Source organism: Ziziphus jujuba, chromosome 3, assembly GCF_031755915.1.
Source record: "Ziziphus jujuba cultivar Dongzao chromosome 3, ASM3175591v1".
Classification (NCBI taxonomy): domain Eukaryota; kingdom Viridiplantae; phylum Streptophyta; class Magnoliopsida; order Rosales; family Rhamnaceae; genus Ziziphus; species Ziziphus jujuba.
Genome location: NC_083381.1, coordinates 9,024,763 through 9,045,798, shown reverse-complemented (window position 1 = coordinate 9,045,798; position 21,036 = coordinate 9,024,763). Strand labels below are relative to the sequence as shown.

The 21,036-nt window shown below is 29.9% G+C and overlaps 1 protein-coding gene across 1 annotated transcript; it reads right to left on the bottom strand.

Moving 5' to 3' along the window:
* Window positions 1-14,728: 14,728 nt before the first annotated feature.
* On the bottom strand, window positions 14,729-20,374 carry LOC107433479 (dihydroorotase, mitochondrial). Its single transcript, XM_016044766.1, has 5 exons — window positions 20,292-20,374; window positions 20,018-20,028; window positions 19,781-19,924; window positions 15,022-15,116; window positions 14,729-14,905 (listed from the first exon to the last, which is right to left on the bottom strand). The coding sequence occupies exons 1-5, from the start codon at window positions 20,372-20,374 to the stop codon at window positions 14,729-14,731; spliced, it is 510 nt and encodes a 169-aa protein (XP_015900252.1).
* Between the last annotated feature and the right edge of the window lie 662 nt (window positions 20,375-21,036).

The window sequence follows — 21,036 nt, the reverse complement described above, 5'->3', positions numbered from 1 at the left end:
TTTGAAGGAACAGTTAGGTGATTAAATAAATTAAATTAGTGGAGACAAAAGAGTATACGTCATTTGAAAAGTCTATCTACAATTAAAAAAGGAAAAAATTATGTTTGTGGTAATATGATATATATATATATATATATATAGAAATTATATGATAAGTACCGTATGAGGATCAGTATGAGGATCACAATAATGGTTTTTTATAGTATTAACGATGATTTTTTAGAAAATTGTCACCAATACTATGCTAAACAGTCACAAATACTATGATCCATATGAGAACCGTCCACATCATAGATGGACTATATATATATATATATATATAATTTGAATATATTGAGATCCTATTTTCCATTCTATGTTGGAAACTTACTAATATAACAAGAGTTAAAGATTGTCATTGGCCCAACTAACTACAATTAGTGATTTTATTTTTAAAAAATCACCTATTTAATAATTTTTTAAAATGCATCAATTGTGTGACTTTTGAAAAATTATTTAAAATGAATCTTAAAAATCACTTTCAAACAGATGGGCTTGAAAATTATCTATTGAATGCCTTATGGTCACAAAAACATATAATTTTAATAATATAATTCGTCTAATTACATATAATTAAATATTAGGTATATATCCAGAGTATGATTTATGTGTAAGATATATATATATATATATATACAGTGAGCGATATTACAAACCGATAAGAACTTCCATTAGCCTAGCTAGATTCTGATCAGAAAATACATAGAAGCAAAACATGAATGTAACTATTTATAAATAAAAAAACAAAAAGGAAAAAAAAAATGAAAGAAACTGATCCTCACAAATGAATCCCAACTTTGATATAGAAAGTTACGTTGGTTTCCTCTTTAACAAAAAATCTTGGTCGTTGCTAGCTGGCCAGAGGTCTCGATACATACTCACATCAGGAAAAGGATTTGACAGATGTTCAATATGAATGTCTTGTGTGGTATTGGAGTTTATAAAATTTTCGCATGGAGCAGGTGAAGTCGACGCTGGAAAGTCTTCCTCAGTGTCATGCCAGCTTTAGATGACAAGTCAAAGTGGGCTTTTGGTCCTACTTGAAATTATTCTATCTTTGAAGCATTATTTGTTGGGTTTAATTATTATTATATATATATATATATATTTTGTTTTTTTGTGGCTATTGGGTTATCGTTTTGGTTGGGTTTGTGCAGTATTTATTTGCTAGTCTGAAATATTCCTGCTCAAGTAATTGGTCTGCTCAAACAGTCAAATCACAACTAACATTGGAATTAATGAGGATGGAAAGATCCTTTTTTACTGCTACCAGTCCTACATTCCTTTTCCTTTTTAACCTTCCCTCATGTTATTACTTGTGCAAAATAAATAAATATTATATATATAATTTATTAGGCCATATCCAGCATCTTATATTAGATATTGAATATAATTTGCAGTCTATTATTATTATTGTTTTTGGCTAAAACTTGTGGTCTATTATTAATAATAAGCTATAATGCCTTCCATATAAATTGTCCAATGGAATTGGATAGATAATATCATTATATATATTTTGCTACAGCGATATATATATATATATATATATATTAATTAATAAAACTATTATTACGTGAATGTCATGTAATTTAATTTTGACTATGGAAAAAAAAAAATTGGAACTTCTGGCATATATGCGTAATGCATGTAACATAAAAAAATTTATTCTATTTAATTTCTAACCTCGCCCAACTTATGTTGGGTTTTTTTTCTTTGTACCATCCACTTCTCCCTGGTTCTATTTTTCCTTTAATTTTTTATTTTATTTTCTGGTGGTTGGTTTCGTGTCTGGCGTAACGTTTGTGTTGAAAAGACTTTCTACCGGAAATTATTAAGTCCTCATGAGCCACGAATAGACTTCTCTATCATTCTAGTCTCGTGCTGAATTCTACTGGTCAACAATTATTAATAAGATTTATATTGATGGATAATAATAAAATTAAATATTTAAATTTAAATTTATTTTATTAATTAGTGATTGTCAATCATGATAATATTCATATTAATATTAATTTTCTATTCTCTCCATCCCAATTTGAAATGTTAATTTAGTTCAATCTTTTGGATTTTATCTACGTTCAAATCTTGATGTGGCCAATTAACCCTTATCAACCGAAAGAAAACAATTTAAATTATATTATATTTTTCCACGAGTATTTCAACGACAACATAAATTTTTCATTTTGTTAACAACTTTAGAAAAATATTTTCCATATCTTGACAATTTGGTTGGCAAGAATATTGGGTATGGAAATCTATTGCACATGATAAAAGCTAAAAAATTCCCTTAAAACATTTAGCAACTCTCATATTTCCAACTCACCAAAAAAAAATAAATAAATAAATAAAAAAATCGCTTACATATTTCCAAAAAAAATGAAAGTAGAAAAAAAGAGTTGAGGCAACGGAGAGGGTGAATACGAATTTATATAAATCAATGTTATGATTATATACTTTCAATTGTCCTCTACTATTCTCATACTTTAAGTTTAAGCTTGTTTACTATTCTTAATTCTCAACTATCTAACTTTGATAGTGGGCCTTACATAATTCGTGGCTCAAACTATATACATAATTTTCTCTCAAGTTCTTTTCAGCTAAAAAATAAAATAAAATTCCTCAAGTTCTCAAAATATTGTTCGATGAGACAACCTACTTGTAAAATTCTTCCACCCATTTTATACAGTTTTCAGAGTTCAAATCCTTCCACTAATACCAAGGAAAAAAAAAAAACAATCTCAAAAAGTTTGTATCATCTTCTTCCTCATAATGTTTGTTTGTTTGCATTTTTTTGGAAAAAAAAACTCTTTTAATGTTTTTACTTTTATTTATATAAAGAATACCAACAATAAAAGATTAGTGACTTGCCAAGAGACCTCACATTATGGTAGTCTAGGCTGATGTGGCACGGTAGTAAATGGTAGGGGAAATGCATAAATTTATGGTTATTTTTATCCTTTTTTTTCTTTTTCTTTTCTTATCACTAGACCTATCTATGATTTGTCAATTTTACTCTATCTAGTCTATTGGTATGCAAAAAAAACAGGCCAATTCGATTCAACACAATTTGTTTAGATTAGTTTTGAATATCAAAAACCAGTTATCGGTTCAACTTGGTTCAATTTCTAAGGTAAAAATTCAATAAAAATTTATCAAAATCAAACTGATTAATAACATAAATAATAAAAGTATATATATATATATATATATATAAATATATATATATATATATATATATATTTTAAATTTTATGTTATTATCTGCAATTTTATTTGTCAGTCCATTATATGATTGTAACATGATATGCAAAGCTTTAACTTATTATTAATTTTTAATTTATGTTTTTTTTTTGTTTTAGTATTTATGTATTTTTATGTATTATTATTATTATTATTTTTTGTTTCTTTCTTTCAAATTTATGCACTTTAGAAGAATAAATATTTTATATAATAAAAAAGCCCAAAAGTTAAAGGTTGATGTCTAAAATCTCAAAAGTTTTTTGTAAAAGCCCAATTCTTTTTATTTTTATTTTTTAAAAGCTTAAGTTCAAAACCAATCATTCAAACTAATTAATAATTGGATTGGGTTTGAATTACTAATTGGATTGGATTTGTATACATCAATTTTGGTTGAATTAAAAAATCAAACCGATTACTAATCGGATTGGATTGATTATTCACAAATTTAATTGGTTCTAAACATATGAACACCCTAATCTAGTTTATCTATCATAATGTGATCTATAAAACCTTCAAAATTATAACTGTTTAAATATATTTTAAGGAGGAAAAAGTAAACAAAAACACAAAACCTATAAGGATTAATTGGGCATTTTGAAAATTTGATATTGGGGGGTGTGTATGGAGTTGGCTCCGTTGTTATCAAGAATCCATTTCGAATCCAATTCATTAGAAGCACGAAAAGGTTAGGTTTAGGCCCATCATCACCTCATTGGATCTATCCTATGTGGGGCTTGGGCCTCTGATTTTCACAGTCCACTAGATTCATATTATTATTTTCTTTTTCAATCAATTAATATTTTTAAATTTGTGTTTTTCCACTTTCACTAAAATAAAACTTTTCAAAAGTGCTTAAAAAATTTATAAAAAGGTTTAAAACTTTTAATTTATTATTAAGCTAAAATTATTTACATTTATAGTCATAGTTATATCTTTTATTATGCTTTAACAATAAATTTACTTAATAATTGTGCCTTTTATTTCCAACATGACTCTCTTATTATTTTTCAACCTCTAAATATATATAACCATTTTGTTTTCCAATTACAGTTAGGTATTTTATTCACATAAAATTTACTTCCTATAGATTTTAGCAATTAACAAAATTAAGTTTTTTTTATTATTTTTTTATTTTTATAAATTTTCGTTAAACATTTGTAAGAGAATATTAGTGCAAGACTAAATGAGAATGATCATTATTTTTTAACATTACGGTTTGACTTTATCATATATATTTATAAATATTCCAGGTCAATTCTTATTTTTCCTACTTCTTAATTTAATATATGTATGTTATACATTAAATTAATTCGTCATCCCCCTTTCTTTTGAGCTTTACTCCATTTTCCACCATAAGTTCGACTTTGATCAGCTTTGCAAATCCCAGCTTTGGCCACCTTTGCAAATCCAGCACCAATCAACTTTGCAAATCCAGTTCAGACCACCATAGCAAAATGGGAAAACAGAGTTAGAGGGAATGCTGTCATCGACATTCACTCTCCAATGTCAAAGTTAGTCCCCATTATAGGAGCTTTCCCTCTCTCAAGAAAATAGGATAAAAATGGTGTTTCTCCATGTAAATACTAAAGAAAAACTTGTTGGTTTTTCTATTATGGGGGGAAGAAGAAGTCTTCGAGAGAGAGAAAGAGGGAGAATACCAAAAAAAAAAAAAAAAAGGTAGAGGCCTTGGGAATGAGAAACTTACCTGCTTTATATGGCATCATTACCTTTATATATGTATTAATGGAGGGTGGAGATTTGCTAGTTGATAACATTAGTTGGTACATCTTTAACACATGTTAATGATTCAACATACAAAACAAAAGTGGACCCCACATGGTTTTGTTTCCGAATAATCTATAAGTCTTTACCTATGAGTCAAAATGATTGGTTTGTATTTATGTTACCCATTTGAATTACCCATTGGTTGTTAATATATTTATGGGTTGAAAATATTCCCACAATATAAGCCACCTAAATTGATTTCTATTTTAATTAAAATGAAATCAATTTTCACAAAGGATTTTACCTCTCAAACTTGAATTAAGCTTTCGAAATTAAGCTCTTGACTTAAACTTCAAGCAACATTTGAGTTGAGCTCCTTGGTTGCTTTTCATGTGACATTTGAATTAAGCTCCTAAGTTAAGCTCTAAAAAACATTTGAATTGAGATCATACAATCTTTCATCATTAAACAGCTGGACTCCAGAGTTGTACCAGGTGGGTTTGTTACCTACAATCAGGTCTACCTCATTTGACTTTAGATTGTGAAAGGGTTATTTAGACCAAGTCCAAGCAGTTTCCATCATTAAAGAGTTGAACTCCATAACTTAACCAGGTAGGTTAAGTCTCTAAAATCAGGTCAAACTTGTTATTTGAGGCCTAGTTAGCTGAGCATAGTTAGAGCACTTGCCTCCTTATAGAAGAACTAAAAAGAGCTGAGTTCAACTAGATGGGCCAATCCATTACAATCAAGTTGAGCTTATCACTCGAGGTTTAGGTAGCTAAGTTCGGCTTGAGAACCAGCCTCCTTTCTTAAAGATTTAAAGATCCAAACTTAACGACATGGGTTAATTCCTTACACAGAGGTTGAGCTTGTCACTCGAGGTTAAGGCAGCTAAACTCAACTAGAGCATCTGCCTCCATGTAGAAGATCTAAAGATTTGAGCTCAACCAAGATGGGTCAATTCCCTGCAATCAAGTTGAGCTTGTTGTTTAAGGTCTAGGCAGTTGAGCTCACTAGAGTACCTTCCTTCTCATAGAAATGTTAAGAAGCTTAGCTCAGCCAGATGGTTCAATTCCCTACAATCAAATTGAGCTTGTCATTTGAGATCTAAATATCTGAACTTGGCTTGAGAACTTGCCTTTTTGTAAAAAAGTTGAGGAGTTGAACTCAACTAGGTAGGTCGATCCCTTACAATCAGGGTGAGCTAGTTGCTCGAGGTTTAGGTAACGGAGCTTGGTTGGAGCTCCTACCTCCTCATAGAAAAGTTGAAGAGTTGAGATCAACCAAATGGGTCAATTCCCTACCATTAGGTTAAGCTCGTTATTTGAGGCCTAGGTAGTTGAACTTGACTTCAACATATGCTGTAACACCCCGATCCAATAAAATGCCTGAATTTGAGTTTTTGACTAAGTTTGACGAAGATTGTCCAGGGTTAACTTAGTGGGTTCTACAGTTGACTTTTTACTATAGGCAGAACTTCATATTAACCAAGGTACCATGGAAAAGTACTCATCGACACGAGTTCATAGACTGATGGTATGCCAAAATCAGAGATAAGAATAGAAAGTTATGGTAGAAATAAGATGCGATCCGGACTGATCAATGAGTCTGGAGTTAACTTTTTATTTACATAGATTTTGGTGTTGACCCATGTGTTATATTAAAGTGCTTGTTAATACAAATCGTAGACTGGCACCATGTTTAATTTGGGTTTGTGGTTGAAAAGTTACGGATCTGTATAATTATATCTATTTTTCCAAAACTGATTTGACCAGATAGTGGGATATTCATACGAGTCTTTGAATTGTGCCACATGTCATGTTTGTAAAGTACCACATGTCATCCCTAATACAAAAATTATATTATTTATTTATTCAAGGATTTGGTTTGTGGTAGTAGAAATTGAAATATTTAAATTGATGGTTTAGAGAGAATATGAAATTTTATGGTTTGGTAAAAGTGTACAAATTCAATTATAGTTTATCAAAATTCGATATTTTATAGTATTATAAAATTTTATAGTTTTTAGATGCACCATATAGTACTGGTATTCTATACCATACAATAGCGCCCAAGTTTGTATGACCATCTTGTAAATGGTTATTTATTGTAGCTATCCTGTGGGTGTCTTGGACTTAAGGGCTGCCAAGTATATTTGCATAGTGAGCAATAGTCATCCCCTCTTTAATCGCAGGTGGTAGTTCTGGATCAGCACGCATATTATATTCACGGTCGTTCTTGTGAGGGTAGGCAAGTATAAAACAGAGTAAGCACCAATCATCTCCCCCTTGACCTCAAGATGGCTGTCATTTCGGATAAGTGTGCATATATGTATGGCTATCAGGTGGGAGCTATGGGTCCAAGGTATGGAAAGCGTAGTGCACAGTGAATATCAGCTGCCCTCATTGTCGACTGTTTAGCCCCGGTAGATTGTAAGCAATTGGCGCCGTTGGGACACTAAGGTGATCGATAGTAGGTTTCTCTTTTTGGTCTCTTTGTCATGTAGTATTTGGGATGTCGGATATTGTCTGACATCACTGGTATATAGTATAGTGCATAAAGTATCTTTTTATATATATAGATGCATGTAGAGAGTAATAAAGTTTGCAACCAAATGTAATTAGCCACTATACCTACGATTTCAGTGACCAAAAACATTTGTCACTAAAATGCTATTTCAAGACCAAATAACTAGTCATTGAAACTTAATTTATGCGACCAATTGCTATAGTTGCTAAAACCATATTTTTGCGAACCAATTACATGGTCGTTCAAATACTCTTTCAATGACCAGTACATTTAGTCATTGAAGATAGTTTTTAGTGACGATCAGTTTGGCCACTAAGGTTTTTATATTTGGTCCCATAACACTTTTGGTTACCAAGTTATAAATTTTTGATGACCAAAGTATATGCTTATAGTGACCATGAATAGTCACCAACACAATAGTCAGTGACCAAATATTGGTTGCTCATATTTTATTATTAGTTGGTAAAAACTTGAAATTGGTGTCCTGTGTAATATTCAAGGATGTTCAAGGACCAAGTTATGGTCACAGAATCCTTAAAAATTGACCACTAAAAATGTAAAACATTTAGCAACCAACATTGATTCGTCACGAAAGAGAATTTGTTACAACATTTTTCGCGACCATGCAATGATCATGGTTTTTTGGTATCTAAAAACCAGTAGTGACCAAAATAGGACGTTCTACTACCAAATTAATGGTTGCTAAAAACTTTTTTTTTAGTAGTGTACACTACTTTAGATTATATCCCTAATGCTCATATATATAACTATTATATATTAAGGTCATTAATAATTTTGAAATTTTATAATTTTTATGAAGTATTATTAACAATACATGCAAACAAATATAAAAATAAATATAACTTTATTTAATAATTAGTAATACATTTAAAATAAATATACTTATAGGCCCCATCCCTAGTAGCTTCTTCATCACCAGTGAAAGCAAATGAAAAGATGGTCCATCATGGGAGCAACTACTTTTTGAAAAGATATTCCATATAGTTTTCTATATATATATATTGTCTTATAAACATAGAAGAAAAATAAATCTAATTATGTACTGAAAATTTTCAATTGATATTAACAAAAAAAATTAAAATTTTATATTTATTTTATAAAGAGAAATTCTTGGGTACACTATATGTATCAAGTTGGAAAATGATTTGGTATACATGACCAATTATATAATGACATATATGCACCAATTGCACGTCATTTTCAAAAGTCAGCCAATGTTGCCAGAGTTTTAATGCCGTTTCTTTTATTTGCCTATGCATACTATCTTCTACTTCCTCGGCCTCCAATGAAAGATGAAAAAAAAAAAAATCCTCCATAGCTGGAATAAAAGTAAGAAACTAAAGCTCTCTTTCATTTTTGGATCTCTTGAAAGTAAAACAATATATCAAAAAGCTAAAGATTTTAGCTTAGAGGAATGGTAAGATTGTGGTCATAGTTTGGATACCTGATAAAGTGATGACCTGATTTATTACTTCCTCTTCAACGCTTTGATTTTGTTTTTTCTTCTAAATATATAGGTTTGTTCGGTTGCTAGTAAATTGTTGGAAAAGGAAAAAAATAAAAAAAGAAAAACGAAAAACTAAATTTTGTTCTTTTTTTGTATGTTTTAGATCCATACATTAAAAGTCATAGGTTCTTTTTTTATGAATGTTAAAAGGTAATATTTTTGAAAATAAAGGGTTTAAATTGCAATAAATTAAAATTAGATGGTCTAAAGTACAACAAATGTATTTTAATATTGACTAAATACTGTAAAATGAGATTTTAGTACAAAATAACAATTTACTTCCTTGAGTTATTTCACATATTATATTTTAGGAGAATTTGGCCCATTGCCTCTCCTTTAGATGGCTCAATGAAATATACCTCTTCCCTTTCAATTTTTTTTTATCTACACATCTGTATCTATTTTACCCTCAATAAAAATTAAAAATAGTCAGAATGTCCTTTTTTCCTTCAAGAAACGCACACCATAATCCCAAATCCCTACACCATTTTCCTTCCAAGAATTCAAGAATCCCTGCATGGTTTCCTTTTAGGAATTGAATATTTGAAGCATATTTTGGTATTCTACAGGGATTCAAGAATTCAAAGTCTGAGGTCATCTTGCCACATGCCCAAAATCTCTTGCAGTTTATAGAAATTGTCTTTAAGGAGAAGTAGAGGTATCTTTATTAATTTTCTCATGTTCAATCACATCCTTTTTCTCCAAAAGTAAGAAACTCTTTAGGTATTGATTGTTATGGATTTGATATTTTCCCCATCTCATTATCTCATTTCCTTTGTGCAGGGACAAAAGTGTGACAAAAAGCTGCTGTTGCTGTGATGGATGATCTTGCAGATGCACTTGGTCTAGACACAAAGATATTATTTAGAGACCATGCATTTTATGCCAACTTTTTGGATGAGTGCCTTCAATCTGATTATGAACAGCTCAAGGAGATAGTGACTTGGACTCAAGGGATGATTGGACATGTCATGGTTTGATGAGATTGGCCAGCCTAGTCATTTAAGTATTTGTGTTTAGTAAAGGTGAAGGGGATTGGAACATAAAAAAATGTTATCAAGGTTAGAAATCAATGTGTCTTTAGAATTGTAGATGCTCCTAAATTTTCTAGAATTCTTTCTTAGAAAAAAAATTAGCTTCATGATTAGAGAAAGAACTTGTCAATTGTTAGCATATATGAAGGCCACTTCATGGATGTGGCTGGTTACTGTATTGTGAAACTCTATTTAGCGTAATGAATCCACTGGTCAGTGGTTTGAGTCATCTTTAGTTTATGTCAACATCTCATCCATTTTTCTATGCTTTTTAAATTTCTTTCAATTGCTTGCATAGAGGTACTTTAGCCATGTTGGGCTATGTATTCATTGGTAGGTTACAAGGATGAATTATGACATGAACAAAGATACTTTTATCTTTAGATAATGTTTTATTGTCATCGAGCTATCTATAATTCTATATGTTAATGGTTATAAGCATTAAAACAATGATTGTGTAGATTGGTAGCGGTTTTCTGAATTCTTGTTCTATTTTATGATTTGTGCACATTGATTCTGTTGTGGTTGGGTCTCACAGTATCGAATTAGAAAAAGTTATTATGTGGAGACAAAAAAAAATAAAAATAAAAAATAAAAAGAAAGAAAGATATAATTCTAATATTTATACATGTTAGTAGGTGATCTTATGTTTGCTGTAACATCCCACATCGGTTGGAGAGGGGCACGAAGCAGTCTTTATAAGGCTGTGGATACCTCTCCCTTCAGGACGCGTTTTGTGAGCAAAACCTTAAGGCCAGGGGGGAGAGAGGGTGTGAACCCTGGGCCAAAGAGGACAATATCCTGATGCGGGTGGTCTGGGCTGTTACAGTTGGTATCAGAGCCAGGACCCGGATTGGTGTGCCAGCGAGGACGCTGGGCCCCAAGGGAGGAGGATTGTAACATCCCACATCGGTTGGAGAGGGGCACGAAGCGGTCTTTATAAGGTTGTGGATACCTCTCCCTTCAGGACGCGTTTTGTGAGCAAAACCTTGAGGCCAGGGGAGAGAGAGGGTGTGAACCCTGGGCCAAAGAGGACAATATCCTGATGCGGGTGGTCTGGGCTGTTACATTTGCTATTTATTTATTTTAAGCTATGTGCATGAGGCATCACCGAGATATAGCATACCATGGTAGATATGTGATTATATAATTATATATATTGGAAAATATGGATTTATTTCTTCCATTTATGGATAATGAGGTGATCTTAATCATTTCAGTTGTACATCCCTGTCAATAATGGAGGCACCCATTAGCTAGCAGCATGTGTTGACTTAAAAGCACTGCATATTGATTTATATGATTTAAATATTAAAAACAAATATATCCCAAATAAAGAGATTCAAAATGCCAAATGCTTTAGGTTTATGCTACCTTACTTGTTCAGGGATGGAGAATATTACGATAAGAAACCAAGAGTACTTCCAAGAACAAATCCATTTATAATGACAATCACCAAAGACGCATCCTGTCAACAAAGTGGGTGTAAATGAGTTGTTATTTGAAATTTCAGTTTGCTGATAATCTTAATGTTGATAATATTTTTAGAATAAGGTTAGTTGATTTGGTTTGATTATCTCCACCTATTGCAATATTACCAGTTGGAGTTGCAGACAGCATAGCAAACATCACCAATAAATCTTGATTCCTCCACCTCATACACACAACAACAAGACTCCACATTGATTACAAAAGGGACCAAAGAACATAAATATAATATGGCATTTCAACAAACACCTGGATTGTATAAAGGGCATTGCACTTACTTGCACGTCCAAAAGAAAGGGCACCATGGGTCTCCTCCACTTTGGCAGCTAGAGATAGATAAGTTACGACAGCAAGTTGACTCATCCACGGTTTATCCCTTTGAAATTGCACGTTTGAAATGAATTATCAAAGTAGTTCATAGCAAGAATAGCGGTCAAAGCAGAGAACCTATAATGCACCTTAACAGTCAAAATCTAATCCACACATTCTTTTCGAGCCTTTAATAAAGCACCATCCAAGCTTAAATCGTTGAAACAGACATGGGTCTTCTCTTCTTTAGTGATTAGAGTGGCAAGCTCGTGATCTTCCTAGAACAAATCATTTTTCCTCCCTCTTGAATTTAAAGACTTTGAAAATTCCATTACCCATTACACAAATCATCTTTCTCCCAAGGCGCTTTACCATTCTCTCTCACTTTCTCTTCCTCTTTTCTTTGTGCTTTGTTCAAGTTCAGGGAAAAATGGAATACCCTTTTGTCTTAATTTTTCCTTTTGATTTTTGAAAAGGGTGATTTGGAAATATTAAAAAATAAAAGGGAAAAACAAAAAAACTTGGAACAAGATGGGTAAATATCTTTAGGGACCTTCAAAGAAGGATATTGGGCCAAATTCCCCTTCTTAATTTCTCTTTCCATAATGTGGATAATTTTAGGCCATAATATGTTCAAAACATTTTTTTTTTAATCATAGATACTTTTAAAAAGAGCCAAACCAAATTTTAACTAAGTAAAATATGCTACTGCTTATAAACATAATAAGCACCTGACATCTAGCTCACCAAGAGTAGGCCCAATCAACTCCCATCCATCTGGGGTATTTAATAAAGTTAGTCCTCAATTTAGGCATGCTTCCTGCTACAGTCTAAGAAGAATTCAGTCGTTTAGATTAGCAAACTAAAAGCATATCTATTACACTCTTCAATTTACACACCTGCTGATGCTAAACTCTTTATGATGAATGTAAAGAGCAATCTGGAATTCACAATAAAAATCTAATCGCTTTCTCTAATAAAATGTAACCAGATCAAAATTAAAAAAAAATGTAAAATTAAGGAAAACTATGTCTCAAAGTAAAATGCTAAAAAAAATGATGCATCGAAGATTTCCCAAACTTTGTCTTATGCATTCTATTATAGCATAACCAATGATTTAATAAAGACCCAGTTGAAAAAAAACTAATATATGAAGCCTCTGCAAAAATTATCAAGTTATCCTAGTAGAAAGCAAAGTGTGTAAAATCCCAATTTTTGACTGATTAGGGTTTAGGGTTTGATGAACAAAATTTGTGAGAAAATATCATAAACAGAAAAAAAGAGATAGAGACAATGTTGCAGACCTGAATGCGATTTGTAATGGAATCCAAATTTAAGACCTAGGTGGGAATGGCTATCAAACGGACTTATGTCGCTGTTCTCTTACTTCCGAGACCTTGGAGCCCATTGCCCACCCCTTCTCCTTTTGGGTTTTGACGTTTTTCTCTCTTGGTTTTGTTCTCAACCTTTGAAATTATCGGCTGATGTGTTAAAATTGTACACGTTTTCCAAATCTGATCGAAAGTATTGGCTGACGAAGAAAAATTCTAAACGTGGTGCAGTACAGACCGAGAGGCACTGAAGAAATAAAAGATAAATAAATTGAAAAATTGGTATATTCTAATTTGTTAATTTATTAACCATTTTTTATGGATTTTTCTTAGACTTTAAAGATTGAAGAGAATTTGAAGAAAACTAGTTTATTTATTTTTTTTTATTTTTTTTATTTTTTATGTTTCAAGTTCAACCATTGACCCTAATATGGTGCTTAGTTATTAACTGCTAATATATAATATGATTTAAATAATATTCATGTCCAAATGCATGTCCTTTTTCTTTTATTAATGCATAGGTTATGAATTTTTCATAGAATATATATATATATATATATATATATTTTGGAAATCAATTGGGCTATTTTCATTTTATTAATACCTTCCCTAAGCATTGTGAGGCAAGAAAAAGTAGCTATTTGCATTATTTCACCTCAAATTTTTTTTTTTTTGGGGCTATATTTATAAAGGTAGTATAATAGCATTAGTCAGCAAGATTAAAGACCACTCAAAAAAAATAATAATAACAATAAGATTAGAGATTCAATTTTTTTAAATTATTGTTAATGGTCATTGTCAGTTGGATTATTCTAAAAAATATAAAAATTTTAAAAAAATATTCTTAATCCCTACCTTTTATGTTAAACCTTAATTATTGCTTTGCCATCTATCTATTTTGTTTTTAAAGAAACATATATGTACTGATAAATGATAATATATGCCTATGCAATATATATTTGTTTTTACGGAGGTAGATCCTTAGTGGTAGTATATGGTTATGCAGTACATATTACATAACATGGTTTCAATAAAACTCTTGTTCGAAGGTATCTTTACCTTTATTTGACATATATGTTTCAATTTTTTTTTATTAAAAATATAGGGTATAAAAACAAAAAATTTAACTTAGAAAAGAAAAGAAAAGAAAAAGAGAATCAATTATGTGTGATACATTGGCTTGACCAAAAATACTTTTAAGAGGATCAAACTTGTTTATATGAGTCCCGAATAAAGAAAGAGCAAGAGTTAAAGAAAACAAATTTAAAGCATTTTATTAGTGATAGGTGCTAATTCTAAATAAAGCATCTTACAAAGTCTTTTTAATGAATGAGATATTATTCAGTACACCATGTATGTAGATATGTGACTTATAACAAAATAACAAAAGTTTAAATTACCATATTGGATAAAAACCTAAAAAACATAAATTGTAATTAAAAAGATGTTTAAATTAAACGTTATGTTAAAATGCTGACAAAACTTTAATCAGCCGGTGGAAAGTTGCTACTCGAGTGTTTTACCAGCAAACATTAGAATAATGTCCCCAAAAGAATAAAAGAAAGTCTCTAGAACCTTCCATGGAGTCGTTTTCAATTTTATTTTTGAAGTGTTTCTGGAAAGGCCATAGAAGTCTGGTCCATTGAAGCTTATAAATGCCTTTATCTTGCCAAGGACACCAGCCTAAAATAGCAAATTTTCTTCTCAATAAAGTAAAATACTATGGAAAGTAAGAAAAAATTGTGCTAAGAAAAAGCTAAAATCAGCAATAAAAAAAAAAACAAATAACAAAATATTACCTCTTCAAAGCCCTTTGCATACAATGACAATGCAACAAGAGCGTTGAATATACCAGCAAAGTACAATTTCATAGCAAATACAACCCCACTTTTTCCTGTTAATGCAACCAATAATTTTATAGAAACTATTATATAAAAAAGACAAGATGAAGATAATAGGATTTAGACTGTAATAAAAACCAGAATAAATAACGTGTGTATGATGTAAATAAGAAACACCAAGAACAAGCTTGCATGCACCTAAGCAAGAAATTGTTATTAAATTGTCATAAAAGTTAGATCATCATACAACATTGGTCTCCATCCACCTAAAAGAAAAATCTTAAATCTTAAGATAGTCACATGTTTATGTTGTGCTTTAAAAGAAAACAAAAGGGGGAGAAAGGAGAAGTAAATTGTTGAGTCCAATTACACTAGAATCTTTTCATGTTTTTGTAAATATGAGGCGGAAGAAAACAGACAAGAAAAGATACCAATAGTTTTTCAAATGTCAATCCTACAAATGCCTATCACAAATTGAAATATATACTACAAGAATTGCAATGATAGGAGACGCAATTAATGCATGGGCAAAATAAAAGCTAACATTTCATATATTGTTGCCCGATATAGCGTTGCTAATACCACCAAAGAAAAGTTGATGCCTTGAAAGTGTCGGCTAATGTTTAAGAAAAGCTGACGCTTTTAGTAGAAAAAGCATCACTAAATGTCATAGAGAAAAGCCAATGCTTTTAATAAAAAGTGTCAGCTATTGTTCAAGCTTTTAGTGACGCTTTCACTAAAAGTGTTGGCTTTTGTTTTGACTTTTACCGACGCTTTTTATGAGCAAAAGCATTGGCTATCATTTAAGTTTTTAACGATGTTTTTACTAAAAGTGCGGCCCTTTTTTAGATTTTTATCAATGCTTTTTAAAAAAGAGTTACTAAAAACTTAAACAATAGCCGATCCTTTTCATTAAAAAAGAAAGCATTGCTAAATGTCTAATCAAAAGTTGACACTTTTAGTTAAAGCGTCACTAAATGTTTATATAATAGCCAGCACTTTTAATAAAAGTGTCACTAAAAACAATCACTTTAGTCGACACTTTTGGTTAAAAGCGTTGGCTTAAAAGCGTTGGCTTTATTCTTTTTTTTTTTTTTTGTTAGATTGGTTTTTAATTTTGTTAAAATTGGATTGTTTAAAAGCTAGCTTCATGGAAAATAATTAAAAGACAACAAAATTAAAATAAATATTTGCATGACAAAATATAATTAATTTCAAATAAAATTAAATATTAACTCATGTAATATTTCTACAATTTGGTCAACTATTTTATATGTACAAACAGAAGCAATTAAACTCCATTGCATACATACTCATTGAGATGAAATGTTTGAGATTATAATTGATGCCCATTCAGCTCTAAATTTGTTGACATGCTCTTGTGACCAAGTTACACCCTTATACTGCACATGAAAAAACTTTGTTAAAAAATTATTAACACATATACAAAATAACTAAATATTAATTATTATAAAGTAATTTCGTAAATAAAAAGCTTAAAATTACCATTGTTCTTAAGTTTTGGTGAGGTACATTTCTCCTAAAAATGGAAAACACATAATAAAGAAGGAACACAAAATTAATTAAAATAATAATAACAAATATAAACATTTGATGCAAGAACACCGTATGACATTACAATCATTTGCATTCTTCATGCTCAATTCCAAAAATTCCTTCATACTCTTAGCAAATTCATTTGATGTTCTATCTTTTGTTATCCACGACTTATCTATTTCCCTATGAATGCATATTAATAAAACATGAAAAAAGTTAATAAGGCAAATAGACATATAATTATGTAAATAAATTGGGGTATATATAAATTGGGGAATAAATGGTTGGTTAATTATTTTGCATGAGAGTAGCTTTTAAACAGTCCAATTTTGACAAATTAAAACACAATTTAAAACAAAACCAAAAAAAAAAAAAAAAAAAAAAGAAGAAGAAGAGAAAAGTGGATGCTTTTAACCAAAAGCGTCGCCATATGTTACAAAAGCCAACGCTTTAGCATCAAAGTGTCAAAAAGCAACAGTGTTTTTAAAAATCATCACCTAACACTTTTTTACTAAAAAACTATATTATCATTTTTCTGTTCAGTTAAATAGAAACAAGGCATTTGGTCTGGTGGTATGATGCTTTTTTAAGAGTGTGAAAGGACCGGTTCAACTCTTGGCATGCCACTGTCCTTTTTGTCATTTTAAAATATTTTCCAAAAATATAAAAATAACAAAAAAAGAAAAAAGGGTGAAAATTGGTTGGGCATTGATGGGTTTGCACACGTGTAAATAAAAAAATTGAAAAAAAGTGAAAATGGCTGTAAATAAAATAGAATGAAAAATAACTAAAAAAAGAAAAAAAAAAGGGTGAAAATTGAAATTTTATTGTTTTATATTTTTGAAAAAATATTTTAAAATATAAAAAAGGACAGGAGCATTCCAAGAATTGAACTCGGGACTTCTCACACCTGAAGGAAGGGTCATACCGGGTTTGCACAGGTGTAAATAAAAAAAAGAAAAATTGAATAAAATAAAAATAGAAAAAAGGTGAAAATCGGTGTAAATAAAAAAAAAATTGAAAAATAATTAAAAAAAAGAAAAAAAAGGTGAAAATTGAAATTTTATTGTTTTATATTTTTGAAAAAATATTTTAAAATAGGAAAAATGACAAGGGCATTCCAAGAATTGAACTCGGGACCTCTCACACTAAAGGAATGGTCATACCACCAGACCAATTGAATAGATTTTTGTTAAAAAAGTGATAAGCGACCCTTTTTCAAAAAAGTGTTGTCTTTTGTTTAATATTTAGCGATGCTTTGGAAAAACATCGCATATTTCAGTATTTAGTGACGCTTTTTCGAAAAAGCATCACTTATTTGTATATTTAGGGATGCTTTTACTAAAAATAAAAAAATCATATTTTGTTTTTTTTTTTTTTTAATTTGAAAGTTGCTTCTAGTTTTGTCAAATTAGGATTGTTTAATAGCTTGATTCATGCAAAATAATTAATATACAACAAAAAAAATGATAAATTTTATTATATTGAAAATTTTAATAGATAGCTCATAAAAATATGAATAAAATATATTAAAATATTAATTAAATATATTAATCAGTAATATGAAGTAAAATAATTAATCTATTCATTTAATTTATTTGTGTTTTAATTTTAAATTAATAAAAATTTGACAAAATTCATTATTTTATAATTCAAAAGTATTAGGCGACACTTTTAACATCCAAAGCATTACCTATTGTCTTAATTTTTAGAATTTTAATTAATTTTATATTTTATTCATATGTATATAAATATCAAATATATAAATTAGCAATATGATAATTAATTTATTCAATTTTAATATTCAAAGGCACCGCTAAATGTTAGAACATGCAACGCTTTTTTGACAAAGCATCACTAAAAGTGGGATAAAAGGAGATGCTTTTTTAAAAAAATATATTTAAATAACTAATTTTGACAAAAATTAAATACCATGCAAATAAAAAAAATTAATAAAAATTTAAAAATATCAATGCCAACGCTTTAAGATATAAAAGGGTCTGGCTTTATTAATATTTAAATATTTTGTATTTTTTCTTAGATTTTCTTAAAAATTACCGTTTAATTCTTTTGTATGGAGCTAGCTTACATAGTTAACCAAAATAGTAAGCCGAAAAAAAAAGAAAAAAAAAAGGGAAAAGTTGAAGCTTTTTGGGTTAAAAGCATTGGCTTTTCCCTTTAGAATTTAAACAAAAAAAAAAAAAACATTTTGATCTTTTACTTGGAGTTGCTATTTAGTATACTTGAACTAGTACCAAGATGTTCAAGCATTATTTTTAACTTTTAAAATGCAACATTGAATCAATACACCTTGGACTATTAAATAAACACTTAATATCTAGCCTTTAAACAATCAATTTTGACAAAAATTAAACACCATACAAATAAAAAAATTAAAAAAATTAAAAATATCAATGCCAACTCTTTTAGATGTAAAAGCATCGGCTTTATTAATATTGAAATAATTTTTTCAGTTTTTCTTAGTTTTTGTGAAAAACTATCTTTTAATTTTTTTTCATGTACCTAGCTTTTACATAGTCCAATTTTGACAAAATTTAAACAAAGTAGTAAGCAAAAAAAAAAAAAAAAAAAAAGGCAAAGCCGACGCATTTGGGGTTAAAAGCATTGGCTTTTCCCTTCTCAAATTTAAAAAAAAAAAAAAAAACATTTTGATCTTTTATACTTGGAGTTGCTAATTAGTATACTTGAATAAGTACCAAGATGTTTAAGCATTATGTTTAACTTTTTAAATGCAACACTGAATCAATATACCTTGCAACATTAAATATATATCGAATCAATATCTAGCCTTTAAACAATCAATTTTGACAAAAATTAAACACCACACAAATAAAAAAATAAAAAAATCAAAATATGAAAGCTGATGCTGAAGAAAAGCATTGCTTATTTTTGTTATTTACCGATGCTTTCTTCTTCGGCGTTGCTTATTTTTGTAATTAATCGATGCTTTCTATTCAGCCTTTTTCTGAAAGCGTCACATATTTTTGGATTTTAGCCAATGCTTTATTTTTTGCGTCGTGGGTTTCCTTTTGCATATGCTTTTTTTTTTTTTTCATAATGTCACATAATTGATGTCGTTAGATCTCTATTTTTGTGTAGTGATAGGCCCAAAATATTGCAAGATCAATGTTGGACTTACTTGCAAGCTTGATCTCATTAGCAGTAGTTGTATCTGTCAAATGTAGTGTCATAAGAGGAGTGAAGTCACTAATAGAAGGCAATTTATGGTTGTGATGGGAGGTTTCAGATTTGGCATGACTATTCCCCTTCCAAAGTAACTTCACTGCAGTTAGAATTGACAACAGGTAGAAGACAAATAGTAATGATTGGGAATGTGAAAACTATACAGTGTAATAGAAAGTATGTATGCATCCACAATCATGAAACCTAATTCAATAGAAGGATAGTTCTTAATGTAGGAAAACTAGCATATAATTTATGCAGGACAGCTAGGTCCTTGCTAGACATTTGAACTTATCACAATCATATCCTAATTTTGCAACATTTCAATAAATCCCTCATCGACGAAGTTCTTATTTCCTAAGAGATCCCAAATAACTTTGGGGTTAAGCATGTTTTCCCTTTACATCTTGCGACCTCAATTAAGAATGTTATTCAAATAAGCCATGATATTTGTCAAAGTAATTTACCTGTGAGGGACTACAGCTTCAAGAAGGTCACCATCACGAAGGTGAATATGCCAATCATCTGGTCGTGTTATAGTAAGCTCCATCATTGTTCCTTTGTATCTTAATTGTCTAGGCCTGGGCCCTACAAACTTTGCAGATGAAAATTTCAATGCCTATATCACACCAAATTCTTACCAAATAAGATTGCAAGTTTAGGAAATAAGTTATGTCAAATACATAAAAGGAATGAACTATGAATGTCCAAACTAGAAATAAGCAAATTTGCAATAGTCCTGATCATATAAACATATACAACATATCAAGTCAAAATGTAGTTATGGAAACTCAATTAAATCATATAACGCCAAATCAAGTATGCTTAAAGCACTGTGGAATATAAGTTTCACAAAGAGTTGGCAAAAATGAAATCATAAGCAATGTACACATGCCTTCAATACGAGTTTCACTCTCTTTTCTTCTTTGCCTCATTTTCCTTCTTTTCTTTATATAGCATTTTATGTAATATTTTTAAAAATTTGTAAACAATTTTCAAATACTACAACAAAGCGCTTTCAAGAAAAACTACTTGGTTTTAATACTTTAAATATCAAACATTACATGAATTTAAATTATTTTGGTACTTTTTAGCAATTAGATTTGCTGTGTATTACTTATTTATAGACACAACATAAATATTGAAAAAAGGAATATGATTTAATTGTATCTCATGATACACAAAATTCAAAACATTATTTAATTCCTACCT